The 13,216-nt window shown below is 41.1% G+C and overlaps 1 protein-coding gene across 1 annotated transcript; it reads left to right on the top strand.

Annotated features, from left to right (window-relative positions):
- Positions 1-867: 867 nt before the first annotated feature.
- On the top strand, positions 868-12,267 carry LOC101468543 (extracellular calcium-sensing receptor-like). The gene is made up of 6 exons (XM_004544041.3): positions 868-1,058; positions 1,382-1,679; positions 1,925-2,719; positions 2,896-3,123; positions 3,321-3,444; positions 11,354-12,267. Exons 1-6 carry the CDS (start codon positions 1,027-1,029, stop codon positions 12,265-12,267), a joined length of 2,391 nt encoding a protein of 796 aa, XP_004544098.3. The 5' UTR covers positions 868-1,026.
- Positions 12,268-13,216: the final 949 nt, after the last annotated feature.

Raw genomic sequence — 13,216 nt, forward strand, 5'->3', positions numbered from 1 at the left:
AAAAAGGATATTGCACTGCCAGCTGATTGCAACGCTTGGTTTTTCCACATCATGACTCAACAACACAGAGGGGACAGTGTCAGCTTCAACTTGTGGGTCTGTTGAACCACCTATGCAACTGACTCAAGCAAGTACTTATCCACACAACTGTCATTTGCAAAGTGATCTACAAACCCAAACATTACGGCCCACAGGTGGATTACCCCATTTCAGTGCATCTAGTAAAAGATGTAACACGAAACAATCAGGTTCTGTACTGATACAAGATGGCGCTACACATGATGTAAAATCACTTTTTCTTAAACCACACTTCAAAGACATTGTTAAATCCACTACAGTTTCTGAGAGGAGGGTTCAATGGTGTAAATTTTCTTCAGCATGTCATGTAAACTTCAGAATGAAATTAGTATCATACTGATGACAGATCTTAATATCACATCTATGCATCACAGATGTGAAAGTGGAAGTGAATGGATGACTGTAACTTGTTTCATAAAACTCTAAGAGTGCTGTAAAAATATACTCCATAAAAGTACTGTTTTGGAAAAATAATTTTTTTTCTACATATTCATTTGTAATGAATTGTGATTTGCATTGTTAATTCATATTTAAATAAACCTGTGTATATCCTTATTTTACATATATGAAACTACATTAAATGGCAAAGTTGGGCATGTCCCTCATTTTGCTGAATTTGTACATCTACTGGGAATTAACTGTCTCTATTCGATTTTTATTTATGCTGCACCGAAAGGTATAAATACCAGTCTAAGTATTTCATCGTCATTACAGTACTTTAATGCTACTAAGGGTTTAGCTCAAGAAATGACATCAACACAAAGATGGCCAGAAAAGGGATGGGCACTTCTGCAACTGCTGTTAGTGGCATCTGCCTCTTCTGCTGAGGAGCCAGTGTGCAGGCGTAGAGGAGATCCTGAGAACCTGCTGCTATTTAAAGATGGAGAAATTATACTGGGTGGGGTGTTTTCTTTTCACACAGGCTGGAAAGACAGAACAGATACCTACATGATCAAACCTCTGCGACTACAATGTACCAGGTAAATGACAAGATACAAATCCATTTACATTTACGAAATCTGTTAGAAATCAAAAGTAGAATAAAATTTATTTTGATTTTTTCAGTCGTTTAAATTCCTTTCATTAGGGGTTTTTCTAATTTTTCTATGTAACTTTTCACTGTCCACTTTCTGCTGTAACAAAACAAATTTCCCATGTGTGGGACTAATAAATGTTATCTTATCATATCTTATCTTAAATGTTTTCATGAGAAATGCTTTTGTTTCTATTTAAACATTTATCCATAAATATTTGTGTCTGTTTTAAGGAACACAATTATTCATAATTGTTTGTCTCAATTAAGTTTAAATTTCAGAGATTTGCAGTTTGCCCAGGCTATGCTTTTTGCCATTGAGGAAATTAATAACAGCACAGACCTACTGCCAGGAATCTCTGTGGGCTATAAAATCTATGACATTTGTGGACCTGATACCAGAAGCATTGGAGCTACCCTGGCTTTAGCTAATGGTAATGAAATTGTGTCTGTACCGTCAAAGACAACGTGCACCAGACCTGCACATGTGCAGGCCATTATAGGAGCGACCTCTTCTTCTAAAAGCATAGCAGTAGCTACTGTCATCGGACCTTTTTTTATACCAGTGGTGGGTATTTTACATATCTAATTTTTTTTAAAATCTTTGAATACTTTTAAAAATATTTTGTTTTCTTAGATCAAAGCTTTGCCTGGTACATTTTATGTACCTGTACTGAGTAGAATTGCTATTTTTGTATCTATGCATATGCATCACAGCTGTTAAAAAAAAAATTCAAATATTTTATTTTTAACAGCTTCATTTTTTTCATCTTGTGTCTTTTTCATTTATAAGTTTTTCATTTTTTATTCTAGATCAGCTACTTTGCTACATGTGCTTGTCTCAGTGACAAAACCAAGTACCCATCCTTCCTCAGAACAATACCCAGTGACTACTACCAGAGCAGAGCCCTGGCCCATTTGGTCAAGTATTTTGGATGGACTTGGGTTGGAGCTATCAGATCCAATGATGATTATGGAAATAATGGCATGGCCACATTCACTGAAACTGCACAGCAGCTGGGCATCTGTCTGGAGTATTCTGTACCTTTCTTTAGAACAGATCCATCTGCCAAGATACAAAGGATAATTGACATTATAAAGGCTTCAACCTCCAAGGTGATTGTTACATTCCTTACCCGTGCAGATTTGAATGTGCTGCTACCTGAGTTTTCATACCATAACTTGTCTGGGTATCAGTGGATAGGCAGTGAGACTTGGATATTTGATTCACGAACTGCAGAAATGGACACACATCACATACTGGATGGTGCCATAGGTCTTTCCATTCCTAAAGTACATGTCACTGGCCTGAGAGAGTTCATACTGAATGAGAAGCCACTCAATTCATCAAACAATGAACTGTTTATTGAGTTCTGGGAGACATTATTTAACTGTAGGTTTAGGCAGTCAGCGTCATCAGCAGACATTCAGAAAGAGTGTACTGGGCATGAAGATGTAACTGGAGTTCAAAATAGCTTCATTGACATGTCTCTCAGGCCTCTCTTTAACAATGTCTACAAAGGAGTGTATGCAGTGGCCCATGCACTTCACAATATCCTCAGCTGTAATAAAACATGTAACAAAAATGTGCAGCTAGACCCACTCACGGTGAGCTTTTTACTAATTTACATTACAATGTTCACATTAAGATACATTATTAAAAAGATATTTTAGTTAAAAATATTTTCAAGAACTTCATTTTGCAGTTCTTCTGTATATTTTTCAGTCAGTAGGTGTGCAAAATCTTTGTCACGCAATAAATTGAGTCATAACATATTTCTTAGGTTCTGCAACACATACGAAAGATCCATTTCACAACTAAGGAAGGAGATGAGGTTCACTTTGATGAGAATGGAGATCCAGCAGCAAAGTATGACATTATAAACTGGCAGTCAAGAGAAAACAGTGTTGTGGAGTTTGTAACAGTTGGTCTGTATAATCCATCATTAGTTCAAGAAAAACAGCTAAATCTGCAAAACAAGTCTTTAATTTGGGCAAGAAACTCAAAGCAGGTAAGCTATCGTACAATTTCATTGTTTTTATGTTTTTGTTCTATTTTTTAATTTTATACATATGTACATACTTTGTTTATTTTGGTTTTGATGCTTCAACATTAAGAGTTTTATTTATTTGTTTTTTAACAAAGAACATCACAGAGACATTTTTTTTCTCAATGTCTATAGACAGTTAAACGTTCTTGATCATGCAGGTGCCTGTGTCAGTTTGCAGTGAGAAATGTCCCCCAGGAACACGTAAGGTTCTCCAGAAAGGAAGGCCTGTTTGCTGCTATGACTGTATAAGATGTGCAGAAGGAGAAATCAGCAACGTTACCGGTGTGGTGATATTTCATTTAATTTTGGTGTGTTGCAAAGCAAAGTTATATATGTAGGAAGGCCATATGAGAACTATTTAATGATTTTGATTAATGCTTTTATGCAGAGATAATCTCCATCTAGAATGCCTGATTAAAATATTTGAAAATATTTAACTCACTGCCTCAGGTTAGTCTGTATGCCTGCACATTCTATTACAGCTTGTTTATAAAGTGATAACCTTTCAACATCAAAGTAATATCATGGTAGCAACAGTGGTTATAGTTAAGAAATATTAAACTAACATTAATGTTATTGGACTAGGGAAACAAGGCAGAAACAAATATGTAATAATGTGGTAATTTCTAAGTTATTACCACTCAATTACTTGTCAAAGAGTCTGTGTAATAAGCAGGAAGCAGCGCTGCAAAACTGTCCATTTTTGTTTAATAACAAATTAATAACCAAACTTAAAAAGTAGTGATGACCACCAGGAAACACCTTTGGCATTTTCTGCTTAACCCTTTACAGCCGATCGGAGCGGGCACGCTCTGTTTTGCGTAACTATTTTTAAATCCCGGTAGCACTGCAACCACGTAAGCTAGCGCAAAAATTTTTTTTGCATATGAAACTGGAGGAGTTGTACTTACATCTTATGCCATCAGCTTGTCCTAGGTCACGGTTTCCTTCCACATAAAGCTTTGCAAAAACTGCATAAAAAGCGCTTGCAGGAACAAAAACATAATATTCCAGAAACACGCTTTACCGATCCAATCAGCTGGTCATAACACTTCCTACGTTGGAATAGACGTCAGCGCGAACTTTTGCATTTCCGCCATTACCTGCCCGAAACCGGAAGTGACGTCATTTTCGCGGAAATGTAGTCTTTTTTACTATCAGGGCCTAAGGCCCTATACTCGTCTTTTTAAAAGTTATCTTTGACTTTATGACTTTCTGTGTCGTTTCTGGGATGCTTAGGACTCATATTGCACTGCTGGAAATAGTTTATTTTGATGCATATGCTGCTTTTTTGCAAATTTGCAGTATAATATTTATTTTCGTTTTTCCTGCAGTGTATAAAAATTGGTGTATTTCAAAAATACAACTATGAAGACACTCAAAATACATTTCCTGTGGTGGGAAACTATTTTGTGCAACTTTTTTGTATTTACAGTTTTGAGGGATAAGCCTCTTAAATTTCTCTAACTACAAATATATGTTAAAAAAGCAAAAACGATTTTCAATTTTTTTGTAGTTTATTGCACTTTTTTGCAATTTATGTAATTACTATGCACTTAATGAATACATATTATTAAAATCTGGGCTATAATGGTTGTATTGATGTATAGCAACTTGAAATGCTCCCAAAAATGGCTCCACAGCATGTAAAAATATGATATAAGCTCTGGCGGACTTGGTTCTATGGTAGGTCTTAAAGGGTTAATAAGCAGGAATTGAATTCCATGATCATTATAACTGAATGAAACAAGAACCAGGAAGTCTGTAATGAAGTGAAAAAACTTAGGTAAAATACTAATAATTAAGCTTAAAAGAATAATACATATGAATATATTAGGTGTGCATAGAAGTGTAAAGGACCCTCTTTCACAGCATAGTTTAAATATGGATGACAATGCATAGTATCGTAAAAATATTTCAGGTAGGAAAGGAAGTGGAACTAATTTTTAAAATGCCCAGTACACAAAAATAAGATGCCATCTATGTTCTCCCGTTTGTCCAATATACTGTTATAATCCATTGTTTTGTGCAAGCATCGCTCCAAGAAGCAAGCCAAAAAGACACACTACTTCTTCTTTGTTTTTATCCAGGGCTAAAATACAAATGACAGATTCCCAGTAGACAGCAGTCTGCCACCTACTGGCAGCCAGCTCTTTGTAGGTTGTTTCTATTTATGCTTATAACAGAAAAACTACCACAGGTGTTTCCAGGTAATCACAACGTTCTTACGTCTGCTTTAATAGTTGATTAATATGTTATTAAATAGAGAGGCAGATTTGCATTTTGCAGTTCTGTTTCCTGCTTATTACACAGAAACCACCAGTGGTAATTCAGTAGTTATTACTTGAAAACTGCATTTTTTACCCTACTATTACCACTCTTTTACCGAGCTGTATCTCTACAGTATTAAACTTAGTTTTTGGGTGCTTATTATGCATTAACATAAATGTCAGCATAATATTCCTTTCCTGTTACAAATGTTGCTACCATAATATTACTTGGTTATTAAGTGGTTATTACTTTGGTAATAGCATGGTAATAACTTAACTAATCCATCCATCCATCCATCGTCATCCGCTTTGTCCGGGGTCGGGTCGCGGGGGCAGCAGCCTAAGCAAAGAGGCCCAGACCTCCCTCTCCCCAGCCACCTCCTCCAGCTTGTCCGGGGGAATACCAAGGCGTTCCCAGGCCAGCCGAGAGATATAATCTCTCCAGCGTGTCCTGGGTCTGCCCCGGGGCCTCCTCCCGGTGGGACATGCCTGGAACACCTCACCCAGGAGGCGCCCAGGGGGCATCCTTGTCAGATGCCCGAACCACCTCAGCTGGCTCCTTTCGATGTGGAGCAGCAGCTGCTCTACTCTGAGCCCCTCCCGGATGGCCGAACTTCTCACCCTATCTCTAAGGGAGAGGCCAGCCACCCTTCGGAGGAAGCTCATTTCTGCCGCTTGTATCCGCGATCTCGTTCTTTCGGTCACTACCCACAGCTCGTGGCCATAGGTGAGGGTAGGGACGTAGATCGACCGGTAAATTGAGAGCTTCGCTTTTACACTCAGCTCCCTCTTCACCACGACGGACCGGTGCAACGTCCGCATTACTGCAGCTGCAGCCCCAATCCGTCTGTCGATCTCCCATCACTCGCGAACAAGACCCCGAGATACTTGAACTCCTCCACTTGGGGCAGGAACTCATCCCCGACCCGGAGTGGGCACTCCACACTTTTCCGGCTGAGAACCATGGCCTCGGATTTGGAGGTGCTGATCCTCATTCCCGCTGCTTCACACTCGGCTGCGAACCGTTCCAGTGCGAGCTGGAGGCCTTCACCCGATGAAGCCAACAGAACCACATCATCTGCAAAAATCAGAGATGAGATTCTGAGGCCACCAAAGCGAAAGCCCTCCGCCACTTGGCTGCGCCTAGAAATCCTGTCCATAAAAATTATGAACAGAACCGGAGACAAAGGGCAGCCCTGGCGAAGCCCATCACCCACCGGGAACGAGTCCGACTTATTGCCGGCAATGCGAACCAAGCTCTTGCAACGGTTGTATAGGGATCGAATGGCCCGTAGCAATGGGCCAGACACCCCATATTCCCGCAACACCTCCCACAGGACACCCCGAGGGACACGGTCGAATGCCTTCTCCAAGTCCACAAAACACATGTAGACTGGTTGGGCAAACTCCCATGCACCCTCAAGTATCCTGGAGAGGATAAAGAGCTGGTCCAGTGTTCCGCGACCAGGACGAAAACCGCATTGTTCCTCCTGTATCCGAGGTTCGACTAACGGACGAACTCTCCTTTCCAGCACCCTGGCATAGACTTTCCCAGGCAGGCTGAGGAGTGTGATCCCCCTGTAGTTGGAACACACCCTCCGGTCCCCTTTCTTAAAGATGGGGACCACCACCCCGGTCTGCCAGTCCACAGGTACTGCCCCTGATCTCCACGCAACATTGCAGAGGCGTGTCAACCAGGACAGCCCTACAACGTCCAGAGCCTTCAGGAACTCGGGGCGGACCTCATCAACACCAGGGGGTCTGCCACCAAGGAGTTGTTTAACTGCCTCAGTGACCTCGCCCCCGGAAATTGGCGGGTCATTCCCCTCATCCCCAGACTCTGCTTCCTCCTCGGAAGACGTGTCAGTGGGATTAAGGAGGTCCTCGAAGTATTCCTTCCACCGCCTGACAATTTTCTCAGTCGACGTCAGCAGCGCTCCACCAGCAGTATACACAGTGCAGGTAGAGCACCGCTTTCCCCTCCTGAGACGTCTGACGGTTTGCCAGAATCTCTTCGAGGCAGTCCGAAAGTCTTTTTCCATGGCCTCTCCGAACTCCTCCCACACCCGAGTTTTTGCTTCAGCCACTGCCCGAGCCGCATTCCGCTTGGCCTGTCGATACCTGTCGGCTGCCTCCGGAGTCCCACAGGCTAACCAAGCCCGATAGGACTCCTTCTTCAGCCTGGTGGCTCCCTTCACCTCTGGTGTCCACCATTTGGTTCGGGGATTACCACCACGGCAGGCACCCACCACCTTGCGGCCGCAGCTCAATGCAGCAGCTTCGGCAATGGAGAGGCTGAACATGGTCCATTCGGACTCAATGTCCCCGGTCTCCCTCGGAATGCTGTTGAAGCTCTGCCGGAGGTGTGCGTTGAAGATCTCGCGGACTGGGGCCTCTGCTAGACGTTCCCAGCACACCCTCACTACGCGTTTAGGTGCACCAGGTCTGTCCAGCGTCCTCCCCCGCCACCTGATCCAACTCACCACCAGGTGGTGATCAGTTGACAGCTCAGCCCCTCTCTTTACCCGAGTGTCCAGAACATATGGTCGCAGGTCTGCTGATACAAAATCGATCATCGACCTACGGCCTAGAGCGTCCTGGTGCCACGTGCACTTATGGACACTCTTATGTTCGAACAGGGTGTTCGTTATGGCCAAACTGTGGTTAGCACAGAAGTCCAATAACAGAGCACCGCTCGGGTTCAGATCAGGGAGGCCGTTCCTCCCAATCACGCCCCTCCAGGTCTCGCTGTCGTTACCCACGTGAGCATTGAAGTCTCCCAGCAGGACAACAGAGTCTCCAGGTGGAGCACCCTCCAGCACCCCCCCCCCCCCCAGGGACTCTAAGAAGGCTGGGTACTCTGAACTGCCACTCGGCGCATAAGCGCAGATGACAGTCAGGACCCGTTCCCCGACCATAAGGCGCAACTTAACTAATAATAATAATAATAATAATAATAATGGATTGGATTTATATAGCGCTTTTCTAGGCACCCAAAGCGCTTTACAATGCCGCTATTCATTCACTCTCACATTCATACACTGGTGGAGGCAAGCTACAGTTGTAGTCACAGCTGCCCTGGGGCAGACTGACAGAAACGAGGCTGCCATATCGCGCCATCGGCCCCTCTGGCCAACACCAGAGGGGCCGATAACTGCATTACTACTTTGTTTCTGCCTTGTTACCTGACTATTACTATTTAAGTACTGAGCTGTAATAAAACGTGCTACCTTAGAAGAGTATACATATATATTTCAACAAACTCCCTCTTGCCCCTGTGGGTGGTCTGTCCTTCAAGTTCAGGTCCTTTACCAGAGGTTTGGGAACTTGTGGGTCCTGTGCAGTATATTTGCTGTTCCTAGGACTGCGCTCTTCTGGACAGAGATCTCAGATGTTGTTCCTGGTATCTGCTGGAGCCACTCACCTAGCTTGGGAGTCATTGCACCTAGCACTCCGATTACCACTGGAACCACTGTTACCTTCACCCTTCACGTCTTCTTGAGCTCTTTTCTGAGCCCTTGGTATTTCTCAAGCTTCTTGTGTTCCTTATTTCTGATGTTGCTGTCATTGGGAACCGCTACATCTATCACTACGGCTGTTGTCTTCTGTTTGTTTACCACCACTATGTCCGGTTGGTTAGCCATCTCCATTTTGTCCATCTGTATCTGAAAGCCTGTGACAAAGTGGTGAGAACACCATTTGTCCATATTTTTAGTTAACATTCTTGTTTTGATTTAGCCATATCTCATATGTAGTCTGCAATAAGCAAACATCTACTATCCTGGGTTTGTTTATGTTTTGCACTTTTACAGATTGTGCAACATCTTGGTTTAACTCAATTCTGACAAGTTTGTTAAGTTAACATGTTATTTATTTCAACTGTTAATTGGTTTTGTTTGAACCCACCTTACCTACCTGTGTTCCAGGAACAAAAGGAGGAAATGTAGCTTAGTTTCCTGGTTAATCTGAGGTCACAGGAAGAGACCAGGTGAAGGAGGAGACTCTTTGTAATTTAATAAAGCTGATTTTTAGAGTGTTAGTAGAGAAATGGATTTGTTTTAATATGTATTGACTATGCCGCACAGCAAGAAGGTCAATTCTACCATCAAGCCGGGGTCATTTTGTGTGGAGTTTGCATGTTCTCCCCGTGTTTGCGTGGGTTCCCTCCGGGTACTCCGGCTTCCTCCCACCATCCAAAGACATGCAACTTGTGGGGATAGGTTAATAGGATAATCCAAATAGCCACTAGGTGTGAATGTGAGTGCGGATGGTTGTCTGTCCCTGTGTGTTGGCCCTGCGACAGACTGGCGACCTGTCCACGGTGTACCCGCCTCTCGCCCTATGACAGCTGGGATAGGCTCCAGCCCCCCCGCGACCCTGAAAAGGATAAGCGGAAGCAAAGGGATGGATGGATGTAGTGACTATACCTTAGAGTTTTATTGCTAGGATAAGTAGTAGTACAGGTTTGAGTATAGAAATGTTTGCCATACCTACCCTAATGGAATAGTCCAGGGGTGAATGGACTATTTAAGCAGATGAAAGCAGGTGTTAAGGAAGGAAGGACCAGGGCAGTGTAGCTGTGTGCAGTTTGACCTTAATTTCCGTTGATTTAAGTTTAGTTATGTTTATTTGAACTGAGTTAATTTTGGAGTTGAGTTTTTTATTTATTTTTGTAAATATTGGTTGGTCACAAAATGGTGAATAAATCACTTGCTACACTGGACAGCATCTGTCTCCTGCACTTCTTTGTCAAGTCCTACCAAAAAGCCACACAGAATCTTAACTCGATCATTCTCGAGGGGGTTTCTCCCAATTTGACCTTGGGACTTGCAGACCATACTCGGCACAGATGATTCTGTATATTATGCCAGCCACTTGGTTATTGCGTTCCATGTATGCCCTGCCAGCTAGCAACATGCATCCTGCAGTTATGTGCTGGATTGTCTCAGGGGCATCTTTACACAGCTTGCTCCTGGGGTCTTGTCTGGTGTGACAGACCCCAGCTTCTATGGATCCTGTGCTCAGAGCTTTTTCCTCTGCTGTCATGATTAGTGCCTCTGTACTGTCTTTCAGCTTTTTCGAGGCACTGGTAGGATTTCTGGATGTCAGCCACTTCCTCTGTCTGCCAGCATACATACTGTGCAGAGGCCTATTCTTCATGATGGTTCCTCCTCTTTCTTGGGGATATATGTACACATATATATATATATACATATATGTACACATATATATATATATATATACATACATATACATATACATATATACATATACATACATATACATACATATACATATATACATATACATATACATATATACATATACATATACATATATACATATACATATACATATATATATATACATATATACATATATATATATACACATATACATATATATATACATATATACATATACATATATACATATACATATACATATATACATATACACATACATATATACATATACACATATATATATATATATATGTATATGTATATGTATATATGTATATATATATATATATATATATATATATACATACACATGCATATACATATACATATAAATAGATAGATATAGATATATAGATATAGATATCGTTAGGATAAAAGGGACATGTTTGATTTTCTAACAGGAGAATTATGTATCTTTCTGCCTGTGTATGCTCATGATTTTTTTTAAAATTATATGCATATTCCTTTAAAATTCTAGGGGAAAGTATACTACATTCACAATCTCTGATGAATGCTGTGTCAATCGTCATTTAATCACAAAACAGTGTAGCAGTCATTCAATAATAATGTTGTTTTTCAACTTCTAATTCTAAAGCACCAGTAGAATATATCATGGCAGAGGCATACACAACTGTACTGGGTAAAAGTAACGTCTGTTTTAATATTAATTTCCAGATTCAGTCACCTGTGTGAGATGTCTCCCTGAGTTTTGGTCAAATGAGAGAAGAGATGCTTGTATAAAGAAGGAAGCAGTGTTTCTATCATATGAAGAAATTATGGGAGCACTGCTGACTGCAGCATCTATATTTGGGGCCCACATGACGATTGGTGTGATACTTATTTTCTTCAAGTATAGGAAAACTCCTATTGTCAGGGCAAACAACTCTGAACTGAGCTTCCTGCTGCTCTTCTCCTTAATTCTGTGTTTTCTGTGTTCTCTGACCTTCATTGGTCAGCCCTCTGATTGGTCCTGTATGCTCCGACATGTAGCATTTGGCATCACCTTTGTCCTCTGTATCTCTTGTCTTCTGGGAAAAACTATGGTTGTTTTAATGGCCTTCAGAGCTACACGTCCAGGTAGTAATGTTAAAAAATGGTTTGGGCAGACACAGCAGAGACTCTGTGTTACAGCATTTACTCTTATACAAATTAACATATGTATCATCTGGCTAACAACTTCTCCTCCTTTTCCATTTAAGAATTTTAAGGAAATCAAAGACAAGATCACATTGGAGTGTGCCCTCGGCTCAGTTGTGGGCTTTTGGGTTGTGCTTGGTTATATAGGACTTCTGGCTATTTTATGTTTTATTTTTGCATTTTTAGCTCGAAAGCTACCCGATAATTTCAACGAAGCCAAATTTATCACTTTCAGCATGCTGATATTCTGTGCAGTATGGATTACATTTGTCCCAGCATATGTCAGCTCCCCTGGGAAGTTCAGTGTTGCTGTAGAAATTTTTGCTATACTTGCTTCCAGTTTTGGACTGCTAATTTGCATCTTCATACCCAAATGTTATATAATCTTAATGAAACCTGAGAAGAATACAAAGAAACACATGATGGGGAAGAAGGCACCAAATTCACTCTGAAAAATGAATGTGGTAAAATGGGATTTTAATTTGATCATTTGTACATAATTAGTTTGTCACCATCCTGTCAGAATAGAAAGAAGCTGTCAGCAGGATACACTCCAATTGATACTGTCTTTATAGAAACTACTTCTCCTTTTTTGATGCATTTTAATTACTTATTCAAACAAGAAAGATCTGCGAAAGCACTCCTTCCTGCAGCGAGGGTGTTTCAGTCTCTGACTAAAAGAGCTGCTCAGCCCACTCATATACTCATGCAGTGGGTGATGTGGGTTGTTCCTGATGGATGTCAGCTAACTAACTAACATCCTCCTCTCGCCAACCACCTCCACAGACTCCAGGGGACATAACAGCACGGAGCTAGACCTCCACACCAGTTTGTCAATCGTGCTCCTTTCCCTGTCCGTGCATCCACTCCCCCAGCAGGCCACTGCATAGAAAAGGGCAGATGCTACCACAGTGTCATAGAATGTCCTTAACCCTTTACGACCTACCAAGTCCGCCAGAGCTTATATTATATTTTTACATGCTGTAGTGCCATTTTTGGGAGCATTTCAAGTTGCAATACAACCATTATAGCCCAAATTTTAATAATATGTTGGCATTAAGTGCATAGAAATTACAAAAATTGCAAGAAAGTGCAATAAACTACAAAAAAATTGAAAATCGTTTTTGTTTTTTTTAAACATATATTTCTAGTTAGACAAATTTAAGAGGCTTATCCCTCAAAACTGTAAATACAAAAAAGTTGCACAAAATAATTTCCCACCACAGAAAATTTATTTTGAGTGTCTTCATAGTTTTATTTTTGAAAAACAGCAAAACAGGAAAAACGAAAATAAATATTATAGTGCAAATTTGCACTATATTTTTTTTGGTGCATAAAAAAAATATACAAAAAAGCATATGCTGCTTTTTTGTTCAAAAAAGCAGCATATGCATCAAAATA

The sequence above is a fragment of the Maylandia zebra genome, linkage group LG14 (genome assembly GCF_041146795.1).
Source record: "Maylandia zebra isolate NMK-2024a linkage group LG14, Mzebra_GT3a, whole genome shotgun sequence".
NCBI lineage: Eukaryota > Metazoa > Chordata > Actinopteri > Cichliformes > Cichlidae > Maylandia > Maylandia zebra.